At 52.7% G+C, this 16,274-nt stretch overlaps 1 protein-coding gene across 2 annotated transcripts; it reads left to right on the forward strand.

Annotated features, from left to right (window-relative positions):
- Positions 1–652: 652 nt before the first annotated feature.
- SV2A (synaptic vesicle glycoprotein 2A) lies at positions 653–14,043 on the forward strand. 2 transcript variants are annotated; one of them, XM_028088253.2, is made up of 14 exons: positions 653–738; positions 3,966–4,078; positions 4,276–5,234; positions 6,300–6,480; positions 7,301–7,452; positions 7,563–7,696; positions 8,298–8,387; positions 8,633–8,743; positions 8,922–9,010; positions 9,330–9,494; positions 9,655–9,788; positions 10,826–11,032; positions 11,642–11,801; positions 12,181–14,043. In XM_028088253.2, exons 3-14 carry the CDS (start codon positions 4,613–4,615, stop codon positions 12,362–12,364), a joined length of 2,229 nt encoding a protein of 742 aa, XP_027944054.1. In that variant the 5' UTR covers positions 653–738; positions 3,966–4,078; positions 4,276–4,612; the 3' UTR covers positions 12,365–14,043. The 2 variants fall into 2 exon arrangements, with proteins under 2 accessions (XP_027944054.1, XP_087878419.1); XM_088022293.1 differs by lacking the exon at positions 3,966–4,078.
- Positions 14,044–16,274: the final 2,231 nt, after the last annotated feature.

Consider the following 16,274-nt stretch of genomic DNA (forward strand, 5'->3'; position numbering starts at 1 on the left):
GGAGGATGGGAGGTCTGCACAGGAAATAAAAAATCAGGGCTGTTTCTGTTTCTGGAAAGAGATGGCAGGGATCTATTCAGGAGTCTCACCTCTGGCAGGTCAGGATTAAAAACCTTGCTATTCTTGATTTCTCTAAAATGGCCAGGTAAACTTGGATTCTGAGCCCTCCGGATTGCGGAGAGGGTCGTGGGAAAGGGGTAGGGCTGGGAGTAGTGGAGAAGGGGAAGAAGGGAGGTGCTTTGGAGGCAGAGAGAACCCCTGAAATTCCTGAGGCCTGCCATCCTAGGAATGGGGCGCTGAGAAAGGGGCTGCCTTGTTCCGCACCTCCCTTTCTGTCTTCCCACTAGTCTTCCTAACATTACTCTTCTTTCCTTAGTGCCTTTCATCTTTTATTAGGAACGGGTTGGGGAAGGGCTGTGTGTCCTCTCCAGCTGTGTCTGTGACAACCCCCTTGGCCCCTTCATCGTTACCCCCTGGTGCCCTGAGGCCCTCCCCATCCTCTTTTCTTCTGCCGCTCCCCACCCCCCCAACAATGGTCTCTCCCGGTGCTCAGTGGCGCTGGGGGGCGGGGGGGGGGGGAGGGAAGAGGCGGGCGGAGGCGGGGCCGGAGCGTGTATGGGGGGGCAGGTCTGCATTGCCGCTTCCCCTGGTACCCGGAGCAGTCAACGCTGCCGCCAGCCCCGCGCCAGGGACCCCCGCCCTCACCCGGGACTCCCTTACCCGGGGCATCCAGGCCAGGTGAGACCCCTCTCTCAGTCTCTTACCTCCACCCCGCCCGGGGCAGAAGCATCCTTGCCTTGCCTTGCAGCCATTTTATCCTCCGATGCTTTGCTTGGGGTGGGGGTGGGGGGCGGATAGGGTGGGGGGCGGATAACCGTTCCCGCTTTAGGGGCGAGGGTGCTGGTGGTGGTCTGAATGGATATTTCAGTTGCTGTGCTGATCAGAATACAGATATGGAGTAAAGGTGTTTTTCTCTACCGTAGCCAAGTGGCTACTACCCTCTCGGATATTAACGGGGTGGGTTTTTTTTTTTTTTTTTTTTAGGTGGGATAGGGTTCCCTCAAAGTCCAATGCCCTCCTCACCTTGCACACCCTCCCCCTCTCCCCCCACCCAATGATAAGTGACCTTGGCTGGGGCCAGAGAATGGATACTGCCTCAGTCTGCTCCTGGACTTGGGGGGGGGGGGGCGGTGGAAGAAGGGCAGGTGAAGGAGGAAGGGAAGGGAAAGGAAGAATGGAGAGGTTGGGTAGAGAGGTGGTAAACGACCCGGGTTGAAGTGCGCATGGCGGGGCTTTGGGCCGTCGCTCCCAGGCAGGGGGAAGGGGTGTTGAGTGATAATGGGCACTTGCCCAGAGGCAGGACTAAGGGGGCGGGGGGGGGGGGGGAGGCACTCGGAGAATGGGTTCAGTCAATTCTAGGGGCTCCTCTTTTATGCCAGAGCAGAGGCGAGATGGGGTAGGGGTTGCTGGGGGGCTATTGCTGCAAATGCTGGTAGCGGCGGTCTTATGCCTGTGCTTCGGAGGTCTCTGCCTGCCGCCCTTCCTCTAGCTCTATTCCTCTGCTGTGTGCATTCTCAGCTGACACCTTCATCTTTTTTTCCCCTCAGAACTGTGAATGCTCCATCTTCCTAACCCTGGGATAGGATGTAGGGAGAGGAGGTTCAGCCTTGGGCCTCCTGGGTGGGGGCTGAGGCTCAGTCACCCAGCCGTAACAGGGAGGGGAGCTCCAGCACATCCCCCCTGTTTTACCCCACCTCCCCGTTGGTGGATGTGTTAACTCACTGCTTCTTAATGACCTTGTCAGCTGGGCTAGGGAGGGTTGGGGAATCCGGGTGACTCCCAAAGTCAGGGACTTTGATTGGGGTGGGGGCTTCTGGACCCTCTTATCCTCCTGAAGGGAAGCATTTGCTCAGGAGCCCCCTCCCCCATTCTGCATAAAATCTCCTGGGCACATTTTTCCGGTCAGGTGGAGCCAGCCAACCTTAAAGGGCCACGTAACCCCGAATCTTGTCTCCTATAACCTCCACCTCTTCAAGTCCTGTCTCTCTCCCACAGGCTTAGCCATCCTGTGCCGCTTTGGGGGCTAAAAATAGCACCACTTCCTCACCAACTCAAAGAATTTGCCTTCATTCTCTCCTTTCTGACCTCCTGGGCTCATTGGCTCTGGGGAAGCTGGCTGCTGAGACATCATATCCTGCTGTGGCTCTGGGGGCCTTATCTACCCTACATGTACCTCTCAGGGATAAATAGTGTTGACAAACACAGGATGTGGCTTCTGGTGGGTCCATCTGTCTCCTTCAGGGTTTGGGGGTGGGGAGAGATCCTAGATGGGAAAGAAAGGAGACAAAAGCAAATGGCCATGCAGTGAGGGGATGCCACAGTTCTCTCTCATGCATGGAGGGTGGCTTGGGCCTTGAACTACAAAGAAAAGAAGGTGACATAGGGGTCACTGGTTTTGGTCATCATGGTCCACTGCTCACATCTGGCCCGAGGGGCTAAGGCCCTGCTTGCCAGTGCTTCTCTCTGAGCCACGTAGCGTGACTTACCCCCTTCTACCAGGGCTCCTGTATGCGTGTGTGACATTTAATGAAGGCCCTGGATGAGTGGGAGCAGGGGGCAGGATATTTTTAGGGGAATGATCTCTGATCAGAATCTCGTCCTGCTTCCTCTGCTTCTATGAAGGAAAGGGGGTTCTCCTATGCTTCCCTCTGGAGGATGTCTTTTTTGGGGGGAGGCCCAAGGCCCCCTTCATTCTATCCTGGCCTCCTACGCAGTGCGGTATTTGTGGACTCCTTTTTCCTTGACCCCTGGAGGAGGAGCAGAAAGGATTAAGGGGGATTAGGAAAGGAGGCCCTGGAGAAAAGAGGTGCCGCTATGGACCTTAGACCCCCATGCTGGAAAAGTATGGATCTGATCAGCCATTTCTATTCCCGCCCGCACCAGGGAAGGGGTCCATGGATGATGTCCTGAAGGAAGGTGTCAGCAGCCAGACATCGCTTCTTCTCCATGACCTCAGGTTCCAGATCTCCCCTTTTTTGTCTGGAGGGAGACAGTGTGGGCCCATCTTCTGGAATTGATTTGAACACAGAGGGGTCTTGGGCCTCTGTTTTGGGAGGATACTGGGCAACAGCTTCCAAGTATGACCCCCTGTTCTTCCCTTGCTGCTTCCTGCTACCTTCACATTTTTTTTTCAGTCTCGTAGGAAGGAGGAAAACCAATATTTATAGAATATCTACCGTGAGGTTGAATTCTCTTGTGTACTCAGAAAACTAAAATTACCCCCAGTTTAAATATAAGGACACTGAGGTTTAGGGAAATTAAATAATTTGCCCAAGAGCAGTCAGTAAGTAAATCGCAGAGCTGGGATTTCAACTTGGGTCATATAAGTGTCACGTGCTCTGCCCTGAACCAGGTTTCTCCTTGCCAATATCCCTTTCTACTCCTTACCCTCATGAGCATCCAGAGGTGGCTTTTGTTCTGGGGTCTCATGAGGGAGTGGAGAGGATCTCACTATATTATCATCATCACAAAGAGTAATGATTAGTATTCCTTCATCACTTTGTATGTGCCAGGTACTATGGTAAGGAGCTTATACACATTATGTCATTTAATCCTTACTTTCCCCTTCTTAAGTAAGAGGAAACTGAGGCCTGGATGTTCAGAGTCATGGCTGAGGTCACTTAACTCGTAAGTGCTGAAGCAAGAAGTCAAACCTACATCTCTCGGACTCTGGAAGGCAACATTTACCACTGAGAAGACCCCTCCTTGTGAGGCCTGTAAACATGGAACCTGAGGGGAAGGGTGTGGAAGCCTCACTTCAGGCACCATCAGTGGACTGAAGCCAACAGTTGGGAGGACTTGGTTCCCCTACACATTCTCTCCAAGCTCTGCCCCAAGGGAGAAAGCCAGACTGGACTAGAATAGAGAATTCTGGTTACTCATATTTCCTGTTTTGTTCTTTGCAGGTTGGTGGTAAAGCAAGGGATCTGATGTTGATGTGGGGCAGGGGATCAGGAGGAGGGCTCTAGGTGACCCTGACTCTGGAGCAAATCTCATAGGACTGATCTCCAAGGTCAAAGTAAGGGGCCTTATGCTGAATGGTCCACAGTTGGTTCAGGTCGTCATCCCTTTTTACTGAGGGCGGGCTTAAAGCCAGGAGACCATCTTGAACACATGGTCCCAGCGGGGCTCTGGGTTGTCGGGAGCTCTATCTTGGCCTTCTTGACCATCTTAGGCTTCACAACCTCCTTCCCCCCCCCCTTTTATATTTTCCAGACCTCCAGAAGCTTCTAGAGAAGAAGTAGGCGGCCTTTCCTGAGTTATCCTGGCTCCCCAGCTTAGCCCCCACAACCTGGCTCCCCCTTTCCTTCCTATTCCCCTGCTCCCCCTCTCCCTTCCCCATGTATCCAACTGAATTGGCCAGAACTGCTCTCCCTCCTTTCCCCTCCTAGACATCCCTATTTTCTCCTATTCCATGCCCAGAGATATCTGAACACACTTCATCTAAATAACTGGGGGAAGGAGACTTTCTGACTTCACAAGTCCTTGAGCAAAATCTGAATAAGGAGCAGGGAGTGACGGAGACCTAGTGAAGCATTCCCAAAGACTCATCATGGAAGAAGGCTTCAGAGACCGGGCAGCTTTCATCCGTGGGGCCAAGGACATTGCCAAGGAAGTCAAGAAACATGCGGCCAAGAAGGTGGTGAAGGGCCTGGACAGAGTCCAGGACGAATATTCCCGTAGATCCTACTCCCGCTTTGAGGAGGAGGAGGATGATGATGACTTCCCTGCCCCTGCTGATGGCTATTACCGTGGGGAAGGGGCCCAGGATGAGGAAGAAGGCGGCGCATCTAGTGATGCCACTGAGGGCCACGATGAGGATGATGAGATCTACGAGGGGGAATATCAGGGCATCCCCCGGGCGGAGTCTGGGGGCAAAGGCGAGCGGATGGCAGATGGGGCTCCCCTGGCTGGAGGGAGGGGGGGCTTGGGCGATGGGGAGGGCCCCCCTGGAGGCCGAGGGGAGGCACAACGGCGTAAAGAACGGGAAGAGCTAGCTCAGCAGTATGAAGCCATCCTCCGGGAGTGTGGCCACGGCCGCTTCCAGTGGACACTCTACTTCGTGCTTGGCCTGGCGCTGATGGCTGATGGTGTGGAAGTCTTTGTGGTGGGCTTTGTGCTGCCTAGTGCTGAAAAAGACATGTGTCTGTCAGACTCCAACAAAGGCATGCTAGGTAAGACACACTGGGGGGCCCTCCAGCCCTGTCCTGCCCCAAACTCTAGAAACACCTCTGCTTGTGAGAACCCCTGTCCTTACCACTGGGCTCCCTAGGATCCTGGTCCCAAGATGTCCCCAGAGGGCTTGGAGTTCCTCTGCACACTCTCCCCTCACTCCTTCCTCTTGAGCCTGGGTCACACGAGGCCGTTCGTGCTGGGCTGGGGCTTGGGCGGTGGTCTGCTTAGTTAGTTCTGCAGGAGGTGGCCATGGTGGCATGGACCCCTGTTGGGAGTGTTCAGGGGCCAGTGAGTGGCCTCTAATGGCCCTTCCTCATGTGGACCCTGAGGGAGGAAACCCCCTAGACTCACCCACAAAGGATCTGTTGGTCTTGCTCTGCTCCCAAGTTGCCATGAGATCCTGGGCAGATCCCCACTCCTTGGGGCTTAGCTGAAGCATGGCTAAAATGCAGAGTTTGGAATAGATGAGTTTTAAGATCAGTTCTAACTCTGAAAGTAGGAAGGAAATAAGGAACAGGAGAGTTCAAGGACCAGAAGCACTGGAGCTGGGTTCTGTGTGGGGGATTTCATTGGGGGACTGAAGGGATGGAGCCGCTTTCCCAGGGATGCAAGAGACCCCTCCTGCTGCCCTGAGGGCATCAGGGCTGGGAGAGGAGAGGGGACCGTAGGAGGGTCTGGGAGTCTTGGCCGCTCCGTTCCTCCTTCCAGGCAAGCCAGAGATGGGGGTGGTGTGTGTGTGTGTGTCAGAGAGAGAGACAGGGACAGAGAGACAGAGGGTGAGGTGAGAGCAAGCAAGAGAGAGCGGGAGAGAGAGAAAGAAAGAATGCTAGGGGTCTTTCATGTCTGCATTCCTGCCTTTGAACCCCTGGCCTGCAGGGATGGCATTCTGTCTTTGCTCACCCCCTCTTTACTTGCTCTAGTCTCTGGGTAGACTTAGCTGTTCTAGAAGTCCTCCCAGCTCCTTGATCCATTCTGCTGCAGCTCTAGCTCACTTAATGCTCAACAAGTGTGAGAACGGAAGCATGTCTGCTCATAGACCTGCTGCCTCTGTTTCCCTCCTTTAGGCCTTATAGTCTACCTGGGCATGATGGTGGGAGCCTTCCTCTGGGGAGGTCTGGCTGATCGGCTGGGTCGGAGGCAGTGTCTGCTCATCTCGCTCTCAGTCAACAGCGTCTTCGCCTTTTTCTCATCTTTCGTCCAGGGCTATGGCACTTTCCTCTTCTGCCGCCTCCTTTCTGGGATTGGGTGAGTGGCCACTTCCTAAGCCCCCGGAGGCAATCCTGAAGGAGGACTGTGCCTTGGTCACTGTTGTATTTCTAGAGCCCAGCACAGTGCCAGGCACACCAGATGTACCTCAAATCTGTATGAATTGAATGAATGAATTCCTTTCTCCTACCATCTTTAGGCCAGCTTCCCCCTGTCCAGGACCCATCTACTGCCTGCCCGGAACACCGTTCCATGTCTGGTCCGCTCCTGAGTCCTCCATCCCACCCTCTAGTTCCATTTGGAGCCTGGCTCCATGAAGAGGCCTGGTGGGTCTCAGCCTATCACTGGGCGCCTGCGAGCCCTTGAGTTATCCCCTTCCCCCTTGACGTATTTCCTGCATTTGACAACAGACCTTGTTAACACCCACAGCTGCCGGAACTCTGAAGCCTTGACCCATCCACGCTCCCACACTCCCCGAGCCACCAGCATGCATTCTTCGCCCTGGCTGCAAGCTCTTTCCTGGCCTGCTCCCACATACCTGCCCTCAGACTCCTCTCTGCCCATCTTTTTCCTTTGGGGATTTCCCTCTCGTCCATAATTATCTTCCCTCTCTTGCAACTCTGTAGTCATCTTCAAGATGCAACGTTTGGGCCTCCCCTTTCCCTGAGACCTCCCTGCCTGTCTCCCAGGGTCCCAAGGATGGGTGCTTACTGGCTGCTGGTGAGGGAGTGTACTGGGCACTAAGAAGTCTCTTTACTGAAGTGTGGAAGATGAAAGGCGCTTGGGGATGCCGAGCACTGGGGCAGGGGATCAGGAACAGGGCCGTTTTCTAATGCTTAATTCTTACAATGCCCTCCAGGATCGGAGGGTCCATCCCCATTGTCTTCTCCTATTTCTCGGAGTTTCTGGCCCAGGAGAAGCGTGGGGAGCATTTGAGCTGGCTCTGCATGTTTTGGATGATTGGTGGAGTGTATGCAGCTGCTATGGCCTGGGCCATCATCCCCCACTACGGTGAGCAGCCCCCAGGGAATGCACCCCAGCCTCTCCCTCCTCGCTTGGGTGCCTGGTGGTGGGAGCCCCCAGCCTCTGGCCTCTCTGCTGATGCTGACTGTCCCCGCCAGGGTGGAGCTTTCAGATGGGGTCCGCTTACCAGTTCCACAGCTGGAGGGTGTTTGTTCTCGTCTGCGCCTTCCCTTCCGTGTTTGCCATCGGCGCTCTGACCACACAGCCTGAGAGCCCCCGCTTCTTCCTGGAGGTGAATGGGGCAGGGGGTCCTGTGTTCAAGCGCTCACGGTGGGTTTGGTTTGTGGGACCCTCGCAGGGTCCACACTTCTGGGGACTTTATCTTGCTTCCTTTGTCTTCTGATGTGTCTCCAGAGGGGCTCTGTGCGTGGAGAAACCAGGGTAGCTGCTCACCCACGGGTGGCTTAAGATTTTGTAGGCAGGGGCCCCGGCCCTGACTTTATAGCTCAAGAGAAGTTCCCACCCTCTGCTTCGTCCCCTTTCAAGTAGATCTTGGTCCAGCAGGGTTAGGCTGCTGCTCCTCTGACGATCCCCTTGCCCTCGTCATCAGTTCCCTTGTTTTCAGTTTTCTCTTCCCATCGCACCTGGAGATCCTGGGGGCCAGTAGCTGTAGCTGTCTCCAGGGTCCCCTTACCCTTGCCCAAGTCCGATTATATTTTGCCGTATCCCTACTTGGGGCCCTTTCTGAAGTGGGTGATGTCCGTGCCCACAGGTCAGAGGTAGGGGTGGGAGCATTTCTGTATCCTGTGACTAGAGAAGCCATAGGGAGGGGGCCTATTACCCTGGCTCAGGGAGGAGCTAACCGGATATGGAAACTGTGTCTGTGGTTCTAGAATGGGAAGCACGACGAGGCCTGGATGGTGCTGAAGCAGGTTCATGACACCAACATGCGAGCCAAGGGGCATCCTGAGCGCGTCTTCTCAGTAAGCCAAAGCCCTGCCCGCGACCCTCCACGGCCCTGCGGTCCCAGGCCCAGCGGCCCCTCTCTGGATACCACCCCCTCCCTTCCCTGACCGCTCCGACCACACCCTCCCTCCATGTCATCTCTCAGGGTGTGATGGCACAGCCGCCCCTGCCTGCATTTTGTTACCATAGGAGAAACGGAGGCGCCTGAATGGGGTTGGGAAATACAGACTATGTGACTGCTAACCCCTTCTCTTGACCCCAGGTAACCCACATTAAGACGATTCATCAGGAGGATGAGTTGATTGAAATCCAGTCAGACACAGGGACTTGGTACCAGCGCTGGGGGGTCCGGGCCTTGAGCCTGGGGGGGCAGGTAATGAGGGATGGTTCGGCGAAGAGAGAGAAGGGAGTGGGAGAGGCGGAGACAAAGTCAGGGCTGTGGGGGCGGGGTGGGGGCTGAACTGAGGGAAGGGGTTAACTAGGAGAAGGGGGTGGCTGGGGGTGCTGGAAGTTAGCGCAGCCACTCTCTGACTTTGTTCTGTTCCACCTAGGTTTGGGGGAATTTCCTCTCCTGTTTCGGTCCAGAATATCGACGCATCACTCTGATGATGATGGGTGTGTGGTTCACCATGTCATTCAGGTGAGGCGGCGTGTGGGGGCGGTGGGGATCTCAGTCCTGAAGCCCGAATGGAGGTTGGATAGGCTGGGGATGGGGTGGTGGTGGGAGACTGTTTTAGGCCGTGGGCAGAGCAAATGCATGGGAGATAAGAGAGTGTACAGTGGCGGGGAGGGTAGAAAAACGAGAAGTCCCCCAGACCCACGGCAATTGGTGAAGGGAGGAGTAGTGGGGGTGGAGGCTGGAGAGGTGGGCAAGGTCCTGACTCTCTATCCCCTCACTTCTGGACCCCCCCGGTCCTCATCCTGAGCCTTGTCTGATTCCATCGTCCTGGACTCTTCAGCTACTATGGCCTGACTGTCTGGTTTCCTGACATGATCCGCCATCTCCAGGCGGTGGACTATGAAGCCCGCACCAAACTGTTCTCTGGGGAGCATGTGGAGCATGTGACCTTTAATTTCACCCTGGAGAATCAGATCCACCGAGGGGGACAATACTTCAATGACAAGTACGTGGGGACCTTTCCATTTCACTTTATGAGCCTGGGAGTTCGGAGACAGGGTGTTTGGGGGTAAATACCTGTGGTTTCTCCTCAATTCCAAGGGAACAAGTGTTGGAGGAGGGTATGAGGATGAGGGAAAGTATGTCTCATCATCCTGGCCTTCCAGGTTCATTGGGCTACGTCTGAAGTCAGTGTCCTTCGAGGATTCCCTATTTGAGGAGTGTTATTTCGAGGATGTCACTTCGAGCAACACATTTTTCCGCAACTGCACATTCATCAACACTGTGTTCTATAACACTGGTAAGGTGATGTGGCCGGTGGCAGGCAGACCAAAGGGCTGGGTGGACCCTGAAGAGGGGAGAAGGAGCCTTTCTCATTCCCTAGCTCAGGGTTCACAAGCTGAGCTCTCTGGGGCCCTGGTGCTATGGGGGCCTACTAGCTACCACCAAGAATTCCAAAACTCGAATGGAAATTGAACATTTTTCTGTAATAGTTTTAAGAATATCTGGCAAAAGCATCAAATTTCTTTGCCTTTGAGCTGGAATTAAAGCAACTCTGTGGTGTTATTAATGCACTTTTGAAGAGGAAAAAAAACAACAAGGGCTATTTGGTGGGTAAAAGGTTGGAAATCATTGCATTAGTCCGGGGCTTTTTTTTTTTTAAAGATTTATTTATTTATCTGAGGGGTAGAGGGAGGGGGAGAGAAAGAATCTCAAGCAGATGCGTGGAGCCCCACACAGGGCTTGATCCCACTACCCTGAGATCACCACCTGAGCCCAAATCAAAAGTCGGCCGCTTAACCGACTGAGTCACCCACGCACCCCACATTAGTCCAGTTTTTCAAACAGTGATTCTCAAACTATATGCACATGAAATGCTGCTTTGTCAGCTAGACTGAGGATCCCACCTCTAATGGAGTACTGGGTGAGTTTTTCCCACCTTGCAGGGAAAAATAATGGAAAGGACTTGCAATGATTTTTAATATCTGGCTCAGTAATTTTTCCTAGACCCATGGCACCGCTATTGCTTATAGTCAGCTAGGGCAGACAAAAAGAATGAATAAGAAGCAAAGATTATTAATGAGACAACTCGGAAACAGCCAGTTCCACTGTTCCATTTCATAGACTATGGTCATCTCCTGCACCATAGGAAAAATCCTAGCTCCTAGGGTGCTATCATTTGATGTTTTGTAATGAAGGTCCTGAGCAATTATTTTGAGAGCCCTGCCTCCCCCCCCCGACTAACCCCACAAAGGCAGCGCCCTGAGCCCTAAAAGCAGTGGCAGCCTCCCTCCCACATTTCACTGACCGCCTGCCTCTCTTGGTCTCGGCCCCTAGACCTGTTTGAGTACAAGTTTGTGAACAGCCGTCTGGTGAACAGCACGTTCCTGCACAACAAGGAGGGCTGCCCGCTGGACGTGACAGGGACGGGGGAAGGCGCCTACATGGTGTACTTTGTCAGTTTCTTGGGGACGCTGGCTGTGCTTCCCGGGAACATCGTGTCTGCCCTGCTCATGGACAAGATTGGCAGGCTCCGAATGCTTGGTAAGGGGCAGGTGGCTGCTGGTGTGTGTCAGAACTGATTTGGGAGCCGGGGAGCAGGGCGAGGCTGTCAACACGCTTCTTACCTCATTCTGAAGGAAGAGCTTAGCCAGAGAAGGTTTTCTCTCTCTTGTCTTCTGTTTAGGTCTTGGCTGCAAGATGGGGTGGGGCCTGGCATGGAAGCTTCTCTGGGGGGTAAAGGAGGTAGGCAGAATAGCAAGCACACAGGCTTTGAGGTTATGGGTTTTGAATCTCAACCCCACCCCCTACCTTGGGCAAGTTGCTTCACCTCTGTGAGCCCAAGTGTCTCATCCTGTAAAATGGGGGTGATGACAGTACCTGCCCCATTGAGTTGCTGTATTAGATCAATGCATGTAAAGCATCAAGCTCCTTGGCCCATAGCTGTCATTGAAGAGATGGTTGTTGCTGATATTATTAATAAAAAGATAATTATAAGGGAGGTTGGGGATGAGTGAAGAGCCTTCCTTTTGAGTCCTTTGGGAAGAAGAGTCTCATCCTGGGCTACCCTCAAGCCTGGTTGATGGCACGGGGTGGGTTGTGGATGGGCATCACTGTGGCCAGGTTCATGGTCCCTCCTTTTCCTGACTCCAGCTGGCTCCAGTGTGATGTCCTGTGTCTCCTGCTTCTTCCTGTCATTTGGGAACAGCGAGTCAGCCATGATCGCTCTGCTCTGCCTTTTTGGGGGGGTCAGCATTGCATCCTGGAACGCGCTGGACGTGTTGACTGTTGAACTCTACCCCTCGGACAAGAGGTAGTTGGAGTGTCGTGGGGGCAGGGCCACCGGTTTCGGGCCTCTGTAAGGAAGCGGGCTGAATGGGAGATCATCTTTAGGGTTAGAAGGACACACATTCCCATTGAGTTTCTCCTGTAGGAGCTGGTAACTTTTGTATTCACTCCTTGAAGTCTTAACTATTAACCTAATTTTTTGGTCTTCTTTTCCCCTTGCCTCCCAATCTGTATTCCCTGTGGTGTACATCCCTCCCCTCTCTCATCTTTCTGTCCTTCCTCTCCTTCTCGGACACTGCCTGCCCTCTCTCCTCCACTTTCTCACCTACTCACCAATCCCCCACAAACCCTCCCGTGCCTCTTCCTTGTCTCCCCTTCGTACTGCACTGGGGGCTCCTGAGCAGGACCACAGCCTTCGGCTTCCTGAATGCCCTCTGTAAGTTGGCGGCCGTGCTGGGGATCAGCATCTTCACATCCTTTGTGGGAATCACCAAGGCTGCCCCCATCCTGTTTGCCTCAGCTGCGCTTGCCCTCGGGAGTTCTCTGGCCCTGAAGTTGCCGGAGACCCGGGGGCAGGTGCTGCAGTGAGCTCCGCAGGGCTTTTGAGGGCGGCAGGCACACTGTGAGACCAACGGCTCCTTCTCCCTCCCTGCCCTGCCACCCTGGCCTGAGAAGCCTCAGTCCCCACTGCCCTGTGTTCCGTGTCTTAGCCATGTGTGTGTGCGTGCGCGTGTGCATGTGTGTGACCCATGGGCAGGAACTACAGGGAAGGCTCTCGCGTCCCAGTTTCGGGATACAGCTCAACTCCCCACCTCCTACCCCCGTTGACTCTGCACAAGAGAAGGCTTGGCCCCACCCTTCTCCCCCACTGTTAGTGAGGGGCCCTAGCTCTTCCTGGCTCTAGGGGGTCCAGAACAGGCCTCCTGCCCTCCCCTGCATCCCCTCTGCCCAGGCCCTGGTGAAACCGTGGGCATGTGGTTATGCTGGGGGCTGGGGCTCGGTGTAGTCTATGGACCAAAAGAACTTCTTAGAGTTGGAAGGGCCTCAGGTGCCCTCCCACGCCTGCTGGATGCTGGGGAAGTAGCAATAAACCTCAGCCCCCTGGCCTCCACACCCCCCTCAATTTGGGCTACAAGTAAGAAGCCTGAGTTTTATGAAATTAACTTTCTGATTCTTATTTATTTATAGATTAAGTTCTGAGGCAGCTCAGCAGGACGGTGTGTGTGAATGCATGTGTAACACTTTGTGTGTGTGTATGTGCCGTGGGGCGGGGTGTCACTATATTGTCCTAAGATACGAGCCAAGGCTAATCTCCGTGGACACACACACTACCCTGCCTCCCGTGGTCCCTCCCCTAATCTTGTTTCTGTGCCAGGCCTGGGAGGGGGGAGCCCTGGGCCAGGCTAGGATGAGTCCCACAGCCTAGACAGATCTGAGGGCCCCTGACAAGGTCCATCTCCTCCCCTCTTCTCAAGAAGCACAGGCCTCTGGAGTGCGAGGCTCCGCCCACTATAGCACAGACAGGGATGGCACAGCCGCCCTCCCACCCCCAACCTGTCCCCTCACAGGCAGGGTAGCAGGGGAGGGAAAGAAACCAGGCATATGGTCAAACCAGCAGATCAAAAAGCACAAGGAGCTGGGGCAGGGGCAGGAAGCAGGGGCCCTCCCAGCAACTCCTCTGGAGTGGGAAGAGGTTGGGCAATAAGCCAGGGACCCCTAATGTGGGACCAGAAGCCTCAGTTTCCCCATCTCACCTTTCTACATGATAGCCCCTGTAGGTTAAGCTGCCCTTGCCTCACCCCACTGTGTGGCTGCTTTCTTTGGTGCCCTCCTGCCCCCCCACTGTAGCTGTGATGTGTTGTAGTTTTTAGCTGTTTGTAAAATGTTAAAAAAAAAAAGTGAAAAGGAAAAAAAGTGAAAACACAAACAACAAAAAAAGAAAATCCAAATTCACCCTCGTCATGTTGTGTCTGGTGCGCCCACCCTATGGTCCCTCCCCCCATTTTGTAACACTGAACCAGGTGGGGACTGTCGAACTCTGGTGTCTGTGCTCAAAGGACCGCCTTCTCCAGTGCCCAGTGTACGGGTGTGTACCCCCTTTCCTCGCCCTTCATTTGCTGGACGCAGCCTTCTCCCCTGTGCCCCCTGGAGGGACCCATCCATCTCTCCTGCTCCCCTGGGGAACCCCCCTAAACCCAACTCTGTTGATGTGAATAATGAAAATATTGATGAAAAAGAAAAAGGAAATAAATCCTTAAAATCCCAAATGCCTACGTCTGCTTCTTTGCTGCTCCAGCTGCATTCAACTCTGTCCTGCCTGTGGGAGGGGAAGGTGGTGAGATGGAAATACTATTCTTCTCTCCCTAAACTGAAGGCCAGAATGACATGACGCGCCACATTTATTTTCTCCCTTGGCCTATCCTGACCTTTTCACTTCTGGAGACGGGAGGGTCCTCTCAGTCTCCCAGATTTGAAAACTTGGGGTAATATCCTACAACTCTGTAGCCAAAAAACTAGTAACTCGTTTAAAAAAGGGGCTAAAGTCTTGAATACACATTTCTCCAAAGACATACAAATAGCTAACAGGGATATACGAACAGCACTAACCATCAAAGAAATGCAAATCAAACCCACAATGAGACATCATTTCACACCTGCACACCTGTCCGGATGGCTATTACCGAAAACCAACCCACCCCCCAAACTCAAAACAAAACAAAAGAACTAAATGGTGTTGGTGAAGATGTGGAGAAACTGGAACACTTGCATATTGGTGGGAATACAAAATGGCACAGCTGCTATGTCAAAGAGTATGGAGGTTCCTCAGAAAATTAAAAATAGAACTACCATATGATCCATCAATCTCACTTCTGGATATTTATCAAAAGAACTGAAACGAGGATCTTGGCAATATCAGCACTCCCATGCAGCACTATTCACAATAGCTAAGACGTGGAAACAACTTAAATGTCCATCCACAGATGAGCTGATAATGAAAATGTGGTCTATACATTCAATGGAATGCTATTCAGCTTCTAGAAAATAAGGATATTATGCAGTATGTGATGACATGGATGAACCATGAGGACATTAAGTCAAATAAGCCAGTTACTGAAACACAAAGACCAAATGATCTCATTAGTTATCTAAAATAGTCAAATTCATAGAATCAAAGAGTAGAATAACGGTTGCCAGGGGTAGGGGAGGGAAGGAAATGGGGAGTTACTAACCAAACGGCATAGTTTCAGAGCAAGATGAATAAGCCCTAGAGATGTGCATGACCCTGTACCTATAGTCAATGATGCATTGTACCCTTAAAAATTTAAGAGAGTAGACCTCAGGTTAAGTGTTACTACCACAATAAAACAGAACTTAAAAAATAAAATGTAAAGGGCGCCTGGGTGGCTCAGTTGGTTAAGCAACTGCCTTCGGCTCAGGTCATGATCCTGGAGTCCCGGGATCGAGTCCCGCATCGGGCTCCCCGCTCAGTGGGGAGTCTGCTTCTCCCTCTGACCCTCTTCCCTCTCGTGCTATCTCTCATTCTCTCTCTCTCTCTCAAATAAATAAAATCTTTAAAAAATAAAATAAAATAAAATTTAAGGCCCGCCTGGGTGGCTCAGTCAGTGAAGTGCCTTTGGCTCAGGTCATGATCTCGGGGTCCTAAGATTGAGCCCCCATGCTGCTGCCAGGCTCCCTGCTCAGCGGGGAGTCTGCTTGTCCCTCTCCCTCTGCCCCCTTCCCACTTGTGCGCATGCGCTCTCTCAAATAAATAAAATTTTCAAAACAAACAAAAACTTGGGAGTGTTTCTTGAGAATAGAGCCAGCTTTCCTCCAAATCCTCTTCTGTGTCTTTTAAAGATATGGATTCCAGATTCCATTCCGTGGAATCAGAAGTTTTCTTTGGAAGAGGGGGCACCTAGAATCCACATTTGAAATAAGTTCCCATAGGAATTCTTATCTGTGAGGAAATCTGGAAACCGCGGCCTGGGGATTCCCTGGGACTCCCCCTCATTCACGTTTCTGTTCTAATCAAGCCACTTTCTGACTTTTCAAGGTAGCTCTCAAAACTCCTTCCTTTCCATTCCTACAGCTGGCCTTGACTGAAGTCAGGGTCCCACCTTCCCCTTTGATCTCTGTGCCTCCCATCTCGTATGTCACCTCACTCACACATCACTGCCAGCTCACTCTGCCCCCAAATGCTCTTTGGTATGCCCTTTCTCAAAACTCAGTGACTTCCTACTGTCCAACCAGGTGTAGTCTAAACTGTAGCTCAAAATGATCAAGATACATGTTCATCTATTTCTTTAGTATCTAGAGTCTATTGCCACATCAGGGTCATCAACGTTGTGTATCTAGACATCACTTGAGCTCCCTTCAGAAATAGGACTTTAGAAGAAGAAAAAGGGCTATATAAAGTTTTCTCCTTCTATACTCATTTTCCATGTTATCATCTTTTCACTGCCTTACTTACTGTGTTTTGGTTTCTATTTGTTTTGTT

The sequence above is a fragment of the Eumetopias jubatus genome, unplaced genomic scaffold (assembly GCF_037043125.1).
Source record: "Eumetopias jubatus isolate StellerSeaLion01/CBP00866 unplaced genomic scaffold, mEumJub1_p1.0 scaffold_4, whole genome shotgun sequence".
NCBI lineage: Eukaryota > Metazoa > Chordata > Mammalia > Carnivora > Otariidae > Eumetopias > Eumetopias jubatus.